Source organism: Salvelinus fontinalis, chromosome 9 (genome assembly GCF_029448725.1).
Source record: "Salvelinus fontinalis isolate EN_2023a chromosome 9, ASM2944872v1, whole genome shotgun sequence".
Taxonomy (NCBI): domain Eukaryota; kingdom Metazoa; phylum Chordata; class Actinopteri; order Salmoniformes; family Salmonidae; genus Salvelinus; species Salvelinus fontinalis.
This window is the reverse complement of record NC_074673.1, coordinates 26,306,263-26,323,633: the sequence shown is the minus strand read 5'-3', so window position 1 is coordinate 26,323,633 and position 17,371 is coordinate 26,306,263. Positions and strand designations below refer to the sequence as shown.

Here is a 17,371-nt window from a genome sequence, read left to right as displayed (position 1 = left end):
CATACCATATTGTCAACATGTATGTGGAACAACAGAAAATGTCCCATAGCTGATTGATAGCCCTATGCCATAGATAGCCATGGCCGCATCCCAATAATATTTCCTTTCTCCTAAAGTGTACAATTGTTCACTAGGCTACTTCAGACAAATTTAAAAGCTTTGGATTGGTGGAGGCTTGGGCTAGTGGGATGTTCCACCATATTAGTCAGTAAAGGGAAGTAAACTATCACACACTTTGGGAGGAAGGAGAGACAATTGGGACATATAATATTTCTAATTTAACTGTAAATCATCCTGATATGGGGCACTGTTTTGTTGGTACATTAGACTGTAGTTGTAGGCTGCTTATCATTGAAGCAACACTGCACCATGGTGCTCAGTTTACAAACCTCAATCAATATGTCAAAGATCTATCCCCAACATACATTTCCAGATAAGGAAGGCTACTATATCAAAACCATTTTTCATATTTGTTTTACATATGCAAAAGTCACAGTCATGTCTCGGAACCTTTCCTTGATAAACGTAGCCTATATCATCCACTATACTATACCTATATAGTGATTGCATGTTGCCACCTAGTGTCTAGATATTCAAACTGCATGTTTTTACCTCACCCAACTACCCACCAATCCCTTGTCTCATGAATACAAACTACTAACTACAGTATCACGGTCACCATCACCCAAATTATGATGTTCCCCTTACCGCATGCTCCAGGACAATGTAATTACATTTTAGGCCATAATACAATAGGGTTTGATTATTAGATTCATCTCAGAGATGGTGTTTACCTTATGATCCTTGCAGAGGTTTTGATTGAAATTTGATCACATCTGAAATTCTGCATTGGTAGAGCTAATATCTAGGCTAGAATAGGCGTTATTTGGTTGAAATCAATTTTGAAATGATAGCATTTTAACGTAAATACATATAGGTACATACATAGTCTCATGGCAACACATAATAAAGAGTAGACTATATGCGATGCATCACATGCGTAGGCTTGTGATTGTGATGGGCTGCCCACTAGGCCTACCTATACATTGTGTAATATTTTTTTGCCTTTCCTTAGTACACGTGCTTTTCCGGGTCGTGCGCAACTAATCATGACGCGGGCAGGCAGCAAACACTTTAGCCAACAACCTACAAAATAAACTCAATATTCAAACTATGGTGTTTAAAGTAGGCTGTAAATAACTGATTAAACATAACACATCGTGTTGCTAGGATAGTAACTATAAATTATGCCTTTGTGGGAAAAAACAAAATAGCAAGAAGTAAGCACACCACAGAAACGTGAGCGAGCGAACCTTACATAACTGGTGACATTGACCAATCAGATTCGTCCATCTCTATCCTGTACCTCTGTGGGTGGAGATGTTGGCAAATAACATTTATTTCGTGTGGTTGACAATGCCGTCTGAAAACGAAGAACATTACAATTGCTTATTGGAATACATTCGAATGATATTGGAACACTAATTTCTGATCAAAACTTTCTAGCTAGATATTGCTATAGGCATATTTTAGTTCACTCGCTACGACTCAACGCAATGATTCATTTTTTTCGAACTGCTATAGGAAAACAAGTAAGATAGCAGGTCGAACATCATTTTTTAGTGTTATTTTTACTTTCGTGTTTAAAATAATTAGCAAATATAAAACAATGTCTTACATTTAATGCGCTCTATACAAAGTTGATGCGAGCGAGACCTGTCCTTACACTGTATTTATCAGAGGCCACCAAATCAATGCGGCAACAGAGAACTCATCACAATGGACAAATTGATGGAACAAGGTTAGATAACTTTAGTAGCTCTACATTATAAAACCAGCAAGGCGACAGAACCGAAACACATTTTGGGCAGGCGAGGATATTGTTAATTCGTGAGCGTTTTGTGGTCAACTCTGCGGCATCAAAGAAGACTCGTGTACATAACAAGAAGGGACAGCAAGTGAAATGGTCGGCAACACGATCCACTGGTTCAGGAAGGGCCTGCGGCTCCACGACAACCCCTCGCTGAAGGAGTCTATCCGGGGAGCTGACACCCTTCGCTGTGTTTACATTCTAGACCCCTGGTTTGCAGGGTCCTCCAACGTGGGCATCAGCAGGTGGAGGCAAGGACGTTTTTTTTGTTTTGCCATCTCACAATGTGTTGCACTCACACCAAACACAGATGTGTGTAGCGCAGATGTAGGTCACACATCCTGCATTCAGAAATATTTAGTTATGAATGACATTAGTGTGTTTGGTGTGCCACCTAGGCAGTAAAGTAGGGCATCCCTAGAAGCACCACACGGAATAGGATATTGTTATGCAGTGCATGCAAACAGTTATAGTACATTTTAAAAGTAGGGCCTAGTGGTTATGAATGGCATTAGTGTGTGTGCCCCTAGACAAGAAAGAAGGGTATCCCTAAAAGCACCACACTTATGTACACAGTTATAGTACATTGACTGCAAATGACTAAGTTATTACAAAAAAATACTGAGAAAATTATTAGCCTACAGTAAATTGAGTTAAACAACTATGTGCAAAACTGAAAGCGATGGCATTCCAGGGGACCAATGACTGGTGCAATAACTGCTTGACCTTGAATTATCTTTCATTTAGCCCAGATACTATGTTGCTTTAGTTTGGACACTTATGACAATTTTAATTTAAAGCATAACGAGAAGGGGAGAATAACATACTCAGTTTAGAGAAGCGAAAGGGAGAATGACATGTAGAAAACATACCCTGTATGTGGGGAGACTCAGTTTCTAGGACCATAACAATGGTGAGCGTTGTGATGTGTTCTTCATTGAAACATGTGTTCAGGAGAGTACATTTCTGCAGGTTTGAGACCATGCGTAGCAGTAACAATGATGTAAGTTACCCTGGAAGGCAGGGCTTAGTAGGGGAAACGGGGCACTGTGTCATTAGGGTGGTTATGGCACTCTGCTCTTCTCGCAGCGCTGACCTATGCAGCTGTGACCTACAGTACCAGTCAAAAGTTTGGACACACCTACTCATTCAAGTGTTTTATTTAATTTTTACTATTTTCTACATTGTAGAATAATAGTGAAGATATCAAATTATGAAATAATACATGGACTCATGTAGTAACCAAAAAAGTGTCAAATAAAAATATACTTTATATTTGAGATTCTTCAAAGTAGCCACCCTTTGCCTTGACAGCTTTGCACACTCTTGGCATTCTGTCAACCAGCTTCACCTGGAATGCTTTTCCAACAGTCTTGAAGGAGTTCCCACATATGCTGAGCACTTGTTGGCTGCTTTTCCTTCACTCTGTGGTCCAACTCATCCCAAACCATCTCACTTGGGTTGAGGTCAGGTGCTTGTGGAGGCCAGGTCATCTGATGCAGCACTCCATCACTCTCCTTCTTGGTCAAATAGCCCTTACACAGCCCGAAGGTGTGTTGGGTCATTGTCCTGTTGAAAAACAAATGAATTCTAAATTGAATCTTGAATTCTAAATAAATCACAGACCGTGTCACCAGCAAAGCACCATCAAACCTCCTCCGTGCTTCACGGTGGGCAACACACGTGCAGAGATCATCCGTTCACCTACTCGCATCAGACCAAAGCACAGATTTCCATCGGTCTAATGTCCATTGCACGTGTTTGTGTGCCCAAGCAAGTCTCTTCTTTCTGGTGTCCTTTAGTAGTGGTTTCTTTGCAGCAATTTGACCATGAAGGCCTGATTCACGCAGTCTCTGAACAGTTGATTTTGAGATGTGTCTGTTACTTTAACTCTGTGAAACATTTATCTGGGCTGCATTTTCTGAGGCTGTTAAGTCTAATGAACTTATCCTCTGCAGCAGAAGTAACTCAGGGTCTTCCTTTCCAGTGGCGGTCCTCATGAGACCCATTTTCATCATAGTGCTTGATGGTTTTTGCGACTGCACTTGAAGAAACTTGAAGTTTTTCACGTTGACTGACCTTCATGTCTTAAAGTAATGATGTACTGTTGCTTCTCTTTGCTAATTTGAGCTGTTCTTGCCATAATATGGACTTGGTCTTTTACCAAATGGGGCTATCTTCTGTATACCACCTCTACATTGTCACAACACAACTGATTGGCTGAAACGCATTAAGAAGGAAAGAAATTCCACAAATGAACTTTATCAAGGCACACCTGTTTATTGAAATGCATTATAGGTAGTGGACTACCTCATGTAGCTGGTTGAAAGAATGCCAAGAGTGTGCAAAGCTGTCATCAAGGCAAAGGGTGGCTACGTTGAAGAATCTCAAATCGGAAATATATTTAGATTTGTCTAACACTTGTGGTTAATACATAATTCCATATGTGTTATTTCTTCGTTTTGATGTCTTCACTATTATTCTACAATGTAAAAAATAAAGAAAAACCCTTGAATGAGTAGGTGTGCCCAAACCTTTGACTGGTACTGTATATAGTGTATATTTAAGCAATAAGGCCCAAGGTGTGTGCTATATGGCCAATATACCACAGCTAAGGGCTATTCTTACCGACGACGCAACGCAGAGTGCCTGGAAACACCCCTTAGCCGTGGAATATTGGCCATATATAAACTGATTACCAACTTATTTAGAGCAGTAAAAATACATGTTTTGTCATACCCGTGGTATACGTTTCGATATACCACGTCTGTCAGACAATCAGCATTCAACGCTTGAACCACCCAGTTAATAAATAGGCCTAGGCAATATAAAGTTGTGTGTGTGAGAGTGTGTAATCTGCTCCAGGTCAATGGAACAACTGAAGCTTAGGCAGGATTTAGCCTAGCCAGCCCTTTAGAGGCTTCGTCTGTAGAGCGTGTGTTTGACCTGGTGTCGGAGTGCGCTGTCCAGAGGATATAAACCGTTACTTTTAGACTAATTGTAACAACGCCATAAATATTCATTAAAATGTATGCACATTTTAGTCATAGACATTGTTTCTGTTCCTATATATTTTTCTGAATGGTTTGCTTCATCTGATCATCAGGGCCGCCCCCAGAATGAATCAGTTGGACGGGCATTTGATTTCCATAAGGGGGTACGTGTTTTTTCACGGGACCTCCTATGTGTGCATGCGCTGCACAATAAAACATTTTTAAATTAGAATCGCTGGACCTCGAGCTAATGAGCAGTTATTCTAAAACATTCTAACAATGTAATTAATACATTTCATATATGGTATTGCAAAAATAATCATTTGGTTGTGTTTATGAATAACTTGGGTAATATTAGAAAAACATTTTCTTCAAATAATAATACAGAAACTAATAAATACTTTTGTAACTGTAAGATGCATGTAAAAACACATTCAAGTGTTCAATAAAAAAATATGTGGAGTGCCTTTTTTACAACTATGAAACAGAAAGGATATGTGACGGAACGTGGAAAGAGCTTATTTTTATCATGACAAAAAATAATAATACCCCAACCTCCAAGATGCACGGTCAGCAAGATGCGTGGTTAAATTATGAAAACATCAGTAGCCTAAACATCATTAGAAGCACCAAGAGTGCTGGATAAAGTGAAAATAAATCTACGCACAATACCCCATAATGACAAAGCAAAAACTGGTTTCTACAAGTTTTCCTAATTAATTAAAAATAAACGCAAATATCACAGAAGTATTCAGACCCTTTACTCAGTACATTGTTGATGTACCTTGGCAGCGATTACACCCTCGAGTCTTCTTGGGTATGACGCTACAAGCTTGGCAGACCTGTAGTTGGGGAGTTTCTCCAATTCTTCTCTGCAGATCCTCTCAAGCTCTGTCAGGTTGGATGGAGAGTGTTGCTGCACAGCTTTTTTCAGGTCTCTTCAGAGCTGTCCGGTCGGGTTTAAGTCCGGGCTCTGGCTCGGCCACTCAATGACAGTCAAAAACATGTCCTGAAGCCACTCCTGCGTTGTCTTGGCTGTGTGCTTAAGGTCATTGTCCTGTTGGAAGGTTAAACTTCGCCCCAGCCTGAGATCCTGAGTGCTCTGGAGCAGGTTTTCATCAAGGATCTCTCTGTACTTTGTGCTGTTCATCTTTGCCTTTATCCTGACTAGTCTGTCTCCCAGTCCCTGCTGCTGAAAAACATCCCCACAGCAGGATGCTTCACCGTAGGGATGGTGGCAGGTTTCCTCCAGACGTGACACTTGGCATTCAGGCCAAAGAGTTCAATCTTGGTTTCATCAGACCAGAGAATCTTGTTTCTCATGGTCAGAGTCTTTAGGTGCCTTTTGGCAAACTCCAAGCGGGCTGTCATGTGCTTTTTACTGATGAGTGACTTCTTTCTGGCCACTCTACCATAAAGGCCTGATTGGTAGAGTGCTGCAGAGATGGTTGGCCTTCTGGAAGGTTCTCCCTTCTCCACAGAGGAACTCTAGAGCTCTGTCAGAGTGACCGTCAGGTTCTTGGTCACCTCCCTGACCAAGGCCCTTCTCCACCAATTGCAGTTTGGCCAGGTGGCCAGCTATAAGAAGAGTTGGTGGTTCCAAACGTCTTCCATTTAAGAATGATGGAGACCACTGTGTTCTTGGGGGACCTTCAAAGCTGCAGACATGTTTTGGTACCCTTCCCCAGATGTGTGCCTCGACACAATCTACGGACAATTCCTTCGACCTCATGGCTTGGTTTTTGCTCTGACAGTCATTGTCATCTGTGGGACATTATATAGACAGGTGTGTACCTTTCCAAATCATGTCCAATCAATTGAATTTACCACATGTGGAACCCAATCAAGTTGTAGAAACATCTCAAGGATGATCAATGGAAACAGGATGCACATGAGATCAAATTCGAGTCTCATAGCAAAGGGTCTGAATACTTATGTAAATGTTGTGTTTGATGCAAGAAACCACTTTACAAAACAAAATGCATTATTATTCCCATACCATTATTACAGAGAATCAGACGCATTATGCTACTGCCTATTGGCTACTTAGCAACAAATACAACATTGGCCCTTTAAGACAACAAAAAAATATTTTTTATCTGACACACTTTTCAAAGATGTCTAGAAATGTCCACATTTTGTGCTCTTGTAGAAAGCAACCACTCCCACATTGCTGACTACACATTATCTATACCTGGGCTAATAACTCATTATTTACTAGTAAAGTAGTAGTCATCGTCCCTGCTCGAGCGTCTACTCATTCTGGGTGGGTGACGCAAAACAACGTCATCATCAACCTGGCTTTTTTTCTTTGACCTAGATGTGCGCCGACAGAAAGAGACCCGAAGCGAAACGACGCCCCTCTGTCGCCGTAGACCATGTATCTGATGCTGTCTGGACAAAAAGAGTATAGCATGTCATGCGTTTTTCTGTCCAGACAGCATCAGATACATGGGATACATATAGTAAAATCTAATTGTATTGGTTGCATACACATATTTAGCAGATGTTATTGCAGGTGTACCGAAATGCTTGTAGTAAGACCCGAGCGACACTGTTTCGCTCGCTAGTTTCAGCAGAGAGGAAGAGGCGAAGCGAGAGAGCTCACTTTCGCCAAAATCTATCCTGAATTAGCCCAATGTGTTTCTATGGTCATAATATGCAGACCTGAGATTGTCACCTGTATTCCCGCCGTTGGGACAATGACTCACATTGTTAAGCAGAGACATGAGCATCTCGTCATTGTATACAGAACTCTGGTTTCAGCCAATTGTGAATTCGAATGGTAAGTTGGCAGGTGCACTGTTGGGATGCTGGCTTCCCCTAAAGTAAATTGATGTTTTGCCAAAATTATATAATTACTCCAGTCTAAATTTGAGCCAGCAGCATACCACCCTGCATACCACTGCTGGCTTGCTTCTGAAGCTAAGCAGGGTTGGTCCTGGTCAGTCCCTGGATGGGAGACCAGATGCTGCTGGAAGTGGTGTTGGAGGGCCAGTAGGAGGCACTCTTTCCTCTGGTCTAAAAAATATCCCAATGCCCCAGGGCAGTGATTGGGGACACTGCCCTGTGTAGGGTGCTGTCTTTCGGATGGGACGTTAAACGGGTGTCCTGACTCTCTGAGGTCATTAAAGATCCCATGGCACTTATCGTAAGAGTAGGGGTGTTAACCCCGGTGTCCTGGCTAAATTCCCAATCTGGCCCTCAAACCATCATGGTCACCTAATAATCCCCAGTTTACAATTGGCTCATTCATCCCCCTCCTCTCCCCTGTAACTATTCCCCAGGTCGTTGCTGCAAATGAGAACGTGTTCTCAGTCAATTTACCTGGTAAAATAACGGTAAAAAAAATACAAATAAAAAAATCATTCAAAATACTTTACCATAGAGCTTGGCTTAGCCACAGAGGATCATTAGCTTCTTACATTTTTTTGCTGTGGATTGTTTCAAATCACAAGTGATAATGCCTATTTGGGAAGCCAGCAATTTGGGCAGAGCGTGTGGCAATAGGCCTAACTGATTATTGAGTTGAGGCTGTCAGTGAAAAGCATCTAAAATGTGTGGAGATAATGTCTTGAGTATAATTTCAAATGTTAAGACAAGAATGGGAGGGGTGTGTGTCAAAGATATGGGTGTCGTTCTCCAGAATGCATGCGCTCAGCTCTCCAGAATGCATGCGCTCAGCTCTCCAGAATGCATGCGCTCAGCTCCCCAGAATGCATGCGCTCAGCTCCCCAGAATGCATGCGCTCAGCTCCCCAGAATGCATGCGCTCAGCTCCCCAGAATGCATGCGCTCAGCTCCCCAGAATGCATGCGCTCAGCTCCCCAGAATGCATGCGCTCAGCTCCCCAGAATGCATGCGCTCAGCTCCCCAGAATGCATGCGCTCAGCTCCCCAGAATGCATGCACTCAGCTCCCCAGAATGCATGCACTCAGCTCCCCAGAATGCATGCACTCAGCTCCCCAGAATGCATGCACTCAGCTCCCCAGAATGCATGCACTCAGCTCCCCAGAATGCATGCACTCAGCTCCCCAGAATGCATGCACTCAGCTCCCCAGAATGCATGCACTCAGCTCCCCAGAATGCATGCACTCAGCTCCCCAGAATGCATGCACTCAGCTCCCCAGAATGCATGCACTCAGCTCCCCAGAATGCATGCACTCAGCTCTCCAGAATGCATGCACTCAGCTCTCCAGAATGCATGCACTCAGCTCTCCAGAATGCATGCACTCAGCTCTCCAGAATGCATGCACTCAGCTCTCCAGAATGCATGCACTCAGCTCTCCAGAATGCATGCACTCAGCTCTCCAGAATGCATGCACTCAGCTCTCCAGAATGCATGCACTCAGCTCTCCAGAATGCATGCACTCAGCTCTCCAGAATGCATGCACTCAGCTCTCCAGAATGCATGCACTCAGCTCTCCAGAATGCATGCACTCAGCTCTCCAGAATGCATGCACTCAGCTCTCCAGAATGCATGCACTCAGCTCTCCAGAATGCATGCACTCAGCTCTCCAGAATGCATGCACTCAGCTCTCCAGAATGCATGCACTCAGCTCTCCAGAATGCATGCACTCAGCTCTCCAGAATGCATGCACTCAGCTCTCCAGAATGCATGCGCTCAGCTCTCCAGAATGCATGTACTCAGCTCTCCAGAATGCATGTACTCAGCTCTCCAGAATGCATGCGCTCAGCTCTCCAGAATGCATGTACTCAGCTCTCCAGAATGTGCTCCTTTGTCTCCTGCCAATTCTTGCACATTCCTTGTTTCATTGTGTGAATTGTTTGCCCTTTGATTGTTTATTTTTACAAATTCCCCATTAGACCTAGTAACCATTGTCTCCTGCCAATTCTTGCACATTCCTTGTTTCATTGTGTGAATTGTTTGCCCTTTGATTGTTTATTTTTATCAATTCCCCATTAGACCTAGTAACCATTAGGCCTAGTAAATGTACCGTTAATCCCTGTCATTTGGTTACATTCATTTCTGTATTAGTCATTTATTGTTCTCATTCTCGGAGTGGAAACGTTGTTTGCAGAGTTCACAACCTGCTACACTTGTGACAAACAAGTTTTGGTTTATGTCATAACCATCATTTAGGGGTTTTGTAAAATAAAATCCTATTTTGTTTGTAATGCTCCATGTGAACAATGAGCATCTATGTGGTTTCTCTGTCCTGGTAAGGTTGAGGGAACAAGCTTGCCAACCTTCTGAGTTGATACAATGTTGCACTTCACTAATGATATGATATGTCAAGTCAGATAGAAAGGGAGGCAGACAGGCGGAGTAGTGATTCATGCGATTGAAAGGACCTGAATTTCCATCAGGATATTTTCCCCCCAAAATAATGTATTTGTCGGCTTTAGGCCTATGTATTTTACTTAGTTGACGATGGAAGTTATAGGCCTGCTGCTGCATTTGCCTATAGGCTATCTCTGACTTCCATGTGCTCATTTCTTTAGTCGCCCATGGATCACGGTGTACCAATGTGTCCATATGGCAAAGGCTGGTGATCTTGCATTTTTATGATTAACCATGTGTCAATTATTTTGAGAAACTAAAACGTTATTATTAAAATGAAACTGTTTACCACAAAAATGTGCATATAAAAAATTATACCTGCCACATAGATTGGTAGGATAAATTGTAAGCTTCTCCAAACTTGAAACTCACGAGTTGCCTATGGTCTTTACTAGAACACACATTGCACACAGGAGGTCCCGTGAAAAAAAAACGGGCCTGCCTATAGAAATCAAATGAGTGTCCATCTGATTCGTTCTGGCACCGGCTCTGCAAATAAATAATATACAAATATTTTATTTTGACTGGCAAGGAGGTTAGGCAGGCCAGGTCCACTAAGGCCCGTCCATAACGCTGTCCCTGAGCCCCATAGCATCTATTTTGTAGTCTGGTAACATCTCACCATTGGACACAGAGGCTTGCATTCATTCAAATTCAGTTTGCGACCTTTCGATATTGTGCTATGTTCGCTTTGTGGTCACCTTGCATTACCCCACTTTACAAGTGTATGCACAAAGATGACTTTTCTTGTAGTGCCACTAGTTGTCATAAGTCATAGGCTACACTACCCTTTCAGATATCACATTTTAAAACCTCCCTGCAGTGCTGCTGCTAACCACTCTACATGTTTCATAAGAGTTCCAAGTAGAGTACAGCTGGTGACAAGCCCCAGAGAGCATTTACTGAAGCGTGAATTGAAAAACACAACAGGACACCATTCTCAGTTGAGGGTATAGGCCGGGTGATGGGATGCCACCCTAGGGGAAGTTAGTCACCTAACACAGAACAGGATGTCAGTCGCCCTCTCTTAACTTGGTTGATATCCATGTTGTCATATCAAACAGTAGGCAAATTTATTGGCTGCATAACACAATGACGACACTAATATATGCCACTTAGCAGACACTTAACCAAAGCAACTTAGTCATGCGTGCATCCATTTTACACAACAGGTTGTCCTGGGAATCAAACCCACTATCTTTGCATTGCAAGTGCCATGCTCTACCATCTGAGCTATAGAGGACCACTGTGTTGTCATCAACACTGCCTATGTAGTTTGAGGACAATATCACAGCAGAATGGAGGTCGAGCCGAGGATTGTTGTAGAGGGTCAGTCCAGAAGTCCTGCCCCAGGGGCCCAGGCTTATCACAAAGTATACTAGTTTACCTCAGCAGAGAACTACTGTTAGCCAGAGATGTTCTTTAAATGTTGATACAGACTTTGTTTTCGCTTAATCAGGAATGTATACTCCCATTCTTATGAGGCCTTGTTGCACTAGCTGTGATTTGCCTGTTGAGGGAGGCAAGCAGCTGTAATTTTGTTGAACTACTTTGCTGTGGGCTGAAGTGTACTACAAGGCTGGGATGTTAGTGACCTTATTGTTAAGGTAATGGAATGTAAGTTCCATTTGGTCAAGATTGTCCACTGGATGTTTCCACTTGGTGTTTTAAATGGTAGGCCAATTAGGCCAGTCCTATACCAGCAGACAGAGGAGAATGCCTATGTATGTAGGTTAAATGCGAGGGCATGAATCATTTTGCTGGTGAAATGTTTTCTTTCATCCTTAGCCTAGCCTATATTGTCACCTGTTTGTTTGAGTGTTTATGAGGGAAACTGATTGAGGGAATATTCATCTAACACAGGGGTGTCAAACTCATTCCACGGAGGGCCTAGTGTCTGCAGGTTTTTGGTTTTTCCTTTCAATAAAGCCCTAGACAACCAGGTGTGGGGAGTTCCTAACTAATTAGTGATGTTAATTCATCAATCAAGTACAAGGGAGGAGCGAAAACCCGCAGACACTCGGCCCCCCGTGGAATGAGTTTGACACCTGTGATCTAACATCTTCTAGCCTAACTGATTGACTTGTTGTTCAGGAGGACATTGTTCGATAGGCTAAGATGCTAAGTCATTCTGAATAATGTGACGAACTGAGAGAAGTAGCATCGCATGTTTGTACTTCCTCTCCACTAGCCCTCTGATCTTTCCGGCTCAAGCTATTATCATTTTGAAGAAGCCAAGGCTTTTGACATGAAGACCTATGATACAACATGCCTCACATGATGGATCATATGAAACATGGATCATTTGTTCAGTCACTAATGTGGCTTTTGGATCATCATTCAACTGAAATACCATGACCTGTTGTTTTCCTGAAGACAAGTACCCAATGCACTGCAGTACCCATTAATTTACTGTATTTAACTAAATCAATGCCTAAAACTATTTCCTCTCTGATATACAATCACTTGATTGATCATCCCCTCTGTTTGATTCCAGGTTCTTACTACAATGTCTGGAGGACCTAGACGCCAGCCTACGCAAGCTCAACTCCCGTCTGTTTGTTATCCGGGGCCAGCCTACTGATGTCTTCCCTAGGCTGTTCCAGGTATAGTCATACAGTCATACTTACTTTACTGTAGTAAACCCATTACACTACTGTACCATACATACACTTACGGTAATATTCATGTAGCCTATAACTCATGGAAATACATTAGGCTATGTCACACAGAAATACAGTATGCCCATAGAAACACTGTCACAGTAACTGAACCGTAAATCCACTTTATCAGATATGCTGATACAGTGGGGGTGGGGGGGGGGGGGGGTGTTTATTAATATTTTGTATGTTCAGTGTATATGTGAAAGTATTTGAATTCCATTGGAATCCATGTTATTTTCTATGAGGACCTTTCTGTGACATCCACTATCTCTATATTTATAACGGTAAAGGTCCCCTATTTATCATGTTGACTGACCTTGTTCCCCTCTCTCTGCTTCCCAGGAATGGCAGACCAGACAGCTGTCTTATGAGTACGACTCTGAGCCCTTTGGCAAGGAACGTGACGCCGCCATCCAGAAGTTGGCCAGCGAGGCCGGTGTGGAGGTTACTGTCAAAGTCTCCCACACGCTCTACGACCTGGACAAGTGAGTGGCACACACACAGTCTTGTACAGCTAATCTTGTGGGGGGACACAATTCAGTCCCATTCAAAATTATATTTTCCAGAACCCCATCCCGTACTCTTACCTTAACCCAAAACCTAACTCTATCTCCTAACCCTAAAACTAACCCTTAACGTAATTCTAACCCTAACACTAATCCTAACCTTAACTCCCCTAGAAATAGCATTTGACCTCGTGGGGACTAACAAAATGTCCCCAGTTGGTCAAGTTATTGTTTATTTACTATTCTTGTGGGGACTTCTGGTCCCCACAAGAATAGTTAAACACGTACACACACAGACACACACAGTAAATATTGTGAGAATACAACCCAAATGATCAAGTTGTGCAAATACGCAAACATGATGTATTAGCAACATATTCATGAATAATACCATGATGCTAGTGTTACGTGATGCACTAAATACCTCCATGTCTGTCCATGTGTCTCTGTAGGATCATCGAGCTAAACGGAGGCCAGTCCCCTCTCACCTACAAGCGTTTCCAGGCGCTCATCAGTCACATGGATGCCGTGGAATCGCCCGCTGAGACCATCACTGCTGAGGTCATGAGGAAGTGTGCCACGCCCATCAGTGATGACCATGACGACAAGTTTGCCGTACCCTCCCTGGAGGAGCTTGGCTTTGAGACCGAAGGCCTGGCTACAGCAGTATGGCCGGGGGGAGAGACGGAGGCCCTCACTCGCCTGGAGAGGCACCTGGAGAGAAAGGTGAGGAGTAGTCCCTTTATATCCCAGCACTACTGAATCAGTGTGGTGGACACATACAGTACTAGGGTTGGGGTCAATTCCATTTCAATTCAGTCAATTCAACCCCCCTCCAAAAAAAACTACCTTGTTGACTTTATTTTCTGAACTCCTTGTCAGTGTGTTGCACTGTGACCCAAACACTAACCTTCTGTGTTCCAGGCATGGGTGGCCAACTTTGAGCGTCCCCGGATGAACGCCAACTCCCTGCTGGCCAGCCCCACGGGCCTCAGCCCCTACCTCCGCTTCGGCTGCCTCTCCTGTCGCCTCTTTTACTTCAAACTCACTGACCTCTACAGGAAGGTGAAGAAAAACAGCTCTCCGCCCCTCTCGCTCTATGGCCAGCTGTTGTGGCGCGAGTTCTTCTACACCACAGCCACCAACAACCCCCGGTTCGACAAAATGGAGGGCAATCCGGTGTGTGTGCAGATCCCCTGGGACCGCAACCCGGAAGCACTGGCCAAGTGGGCCGAGGGGAGGACAGGGTTCCCCTGGATTGACGCCATCATGACCCAGCTGAGGCAGGAGGGCTGGATCCACCACCTGGCCAGACATGCTGTGGCCTGCTTTCTCACTAGAGGAGACCTGTGGATCAGCTGGGAGGAGGGCATGAAGGTAGATACTGGAGGAAGGGGATGTTAGAGGGAGTGGGGAGACGAAATGACAAGTAGGTAGAAAATGTATGACTGTGATATCTGACCGTGTGTGTGTTTATTTACCTGTCAGGTATTTGAGGAGCTGCTCCTGGATGCAGACTGGAGTGTGAATGCAGGCAGCTGGATGTGGCTCTCGTGCAGCTCCTTCTTCCAGCAGTTTTTCCACTGCTACTGCCCTGTGGGCTTCGGCAGGAGGACGGACCCAAACGGAGACTACATACGGTGAGAAGACCCTCCCTACACCCAGTTGTCCACCCCTCCACTATATTTAGCCAGTGTGGTACACAAGTTATTTTCCCTTTGAAGTACTCTCAAAGTAATAGACCTCAGTGCTTTATTTCACCATGCTTGTGACAACATGTAGGACATGCAGAATACCATGACAAACTGCTAGAGGTCATGTCATACACTTCATAGAGTCTTGGTTAAATGTCCATGCTGTACCCACTAGAAATGTACATTTGTACAATTGTTCATTGCAGAAGAAATGTGTCACTGTGGTTCTTTTTTTTTTAAACAATGTAATTTCTCTGTTTGGTTCTTCCAGGCGCTATCTGCCCATACTGAAGGCCTTCCCAGCCAAGTACATCTTTGACCCCTGGAACGCGCCCGAGAGCGTGCAGAAGGCAGCTAAGTGCGTGATCGGCATGCATTACCCCAAGCCCATGGTGCACCACACCGAGGCCAGCCGCCTCAACATCCAGAGGATGACGCAGATCTACCAACAGCTCTCCTGCTACCATGGTCTGGGTGAGCACCGAGCACAACCTGCTGAAACTACAGCTAATAGCCTGAAAATCCACTTAAAATCAGCCATTTTCTGGTACTTATTCAAATGATTTCAATGATAAATTATTCAGCCATTCAAAGTGTCTAAGAATAGGCATACTGATCTAGGATCAGTTTTGCCTTTTTAATCATAATGAATAAGGGAGGGCGGACCTGATCGTAGATCAGTACGCCTATCCTGAGATTCTTTGCCGATATAGTGACTTTGTTGTCTTTTATATTATCATTATCAATTGTTCTCTATGGGGGTGTGGTAGACTGACTGCACAACTCTTTTGTCCCCACTTCACAGGGCTGCTCGCGACAGTGCCTGCCAATCCTAACAATGGTGGAAATGGTGTGGGGACCTCCCCTGAAGAAATCCAGCATGAGTCAGGTAAAGGTAAAGCAGGTAAAGACCCTCTCCATCCTCCTTGGTTCCTTGGCTGTCCTTACCACAGCAAAACCTGCATTTTCCAAAGAGTAGGGTTAAAGGACAAATTCACCTTTTTTTTACCAAATTGAACTTGTCCTTTAACTGGCACGTTATCTGCCCATCTCATCTACATCAAGATTGAACTGTGACTTCATCCATCTCAGATATGTGGGCCGTGGGTGGAAGTTAGAGTCAAAGCAGACACCCATAACCAATTTAATAGGGAACAATATCATGTATTTTTTTTCAGGCAGAGGACATGCTGCCGTGAAGCGTAGCAATGAGGACCTCACACCGGGGGGTAGCAACAAGGCCCAGAGGCAGACCAGCAACTAGTCCCTGATGTGAAGGGTAGAGGAGATGGGGTACCACCTACCCTGTTGATCTCCAGTAGGCTCCACCAGCACTTGAAGCACTGCATCCTCCTCCCCTGACTCTTCAACTCTACAGGAGCACATCTACCTCAGTGGTGTAAGCAGCAGTAGGAAGAGAGAGCAGAGGAGAGGAAAGGAGGCTGCTAACATCCCACATTGAACTATGGGGAACATCAAATCACATGATGCCCAGAGAACTGATCGCAGCATCGCGGTCTGTGACATTCAACCTCTGTGGAGAATCGCAAACACACAGTCGCACTGTTCCCAGTGTTAATAGAGGTGATGGTGTCAGGACAGAAGCCCTTTCACGAGATGACTCCCAATACTCTAACATGCACACCACCAAACTGTCTTTTGTGGTGCTGGGAATACACGCCTAATAAAAGATGATACGCACACGTTTGTCCTCTTTCCCCAAAATGTCTATGAAAAAATATGTGGTCCCTTTGGGGATACATGCATGTATAGAACATGGAGGCACAAGTTATATTTGGTGAAAGAACACTGGGTGGTGACTGTTTGAGCCCGAGGGCATGTTATGTGCAGTCCTAGGCATGGAGAATGGCATCAGCCTTAAGCTGATGACTGATGACCCAACTTGGAATCGTCAGGTCAACTGGTCAGGAAACACTTATTATTTTATGGGGTATAATTCTGTCAGAAGTTCAGAAATATGAGGTTCCAATAAGCATTTTCAAGGCAGCATAACCTCTGTAAAACCTTTAAGGGAATGATGTAAACGTTTCTGTTTAAGCGTGTGAGTAATTCAACTCAAAATGTATACAGTAAAAATGGTATATTGCATATTTTTTGTTTTATTCTTTTTTCTGGTGAAGTTGTAAACCAATTGTTATTTTTGTATAAAGACTGAGTGTTCTGTATAGTGCTGTAATTAAAGGTGCAAAGTGTAACACCGGCTCAAAGTAATATTTATTGTAGGCTAATGGTTTGTTTTATGTCATGGATATGCAAATATTGTTTGTAAAGCTCAATGAGGAATGCAGTGAAAATGATGCAAATTAAATGAATCAAAACT

At 43.6% G+C, this 17,371-nt stretch overlaps 1 protein-coding gene across 2 annotated transcripts; it reads left to right on the top strand.

Annotated features, from left to right (window-relative positions):
• Positions 1-1,346: 1,346 nt before the first annotated feature.
• LOC129862351 (cryptochrome-1-like) lies at positions 1,347-17,246 on the top strand. Of its 2 annotated transcripts, none has more exons than XM_055933892.1 (9): positions 1,347-2,121; positions 12,665-12,773; positions 13,173-13,315; positions 13,789-14,062; positions 14,261-14,713; positions 14,825-14,976; positions 15,302-15,504; positions 15,836-15,919; positions 16,209-17,246. In XM_055933892.1, exons 1-9 carry the CDS (start codon positions 1,964-1,966, stop codon positions 16,292-16,294), a joined length of 1,662 nt encoding a protein of 553 aa, XP_055789867.1. In that variant the 5' UTR covers positions 1,347-1,963; the 3' UTR covers positions 16,295-17,246. The 2 variants fall into 2 exon arrangements, with proteins under 2 accessions (XP_055789867.1, XP_055789866.1); XM_055933891.1 differs by having other exon boundaries at positions 1,348-2,121; positions 15,836-15,934.
• The last annotated feature ends 125 nt before the right edge of the window (positions 17,247-17,371 follow it).

What these genes read in the sequence shown, in the direction of transcription:
- LOC129862351 (XM_055933891.1), top strand. Translation starts at nt 1,964, where the DNA reads ATGGTCGGCAACACGATCCACTGGTTCAGGAAGGGCCTGCGGCTCCAC. An exon ending in GTGGGCATCAGCAGGTGGAG is followed by an intron (nt 2,122 to 12,664) that starts GCAAGGACGTTT and finishes GTTTGATTCCAG; the next exon opens with GTTCTTACTACAATGTCTGG. An exon ending in AGAGGCACCTGGAGAGAAAG is followed by an intron (nt 14,063 to 14,260) that starts GTGAGGAGTAGT and finishes TCTGTGTTCCAG; the next exon opens with GCATGGGTGGCCAACTTTGA.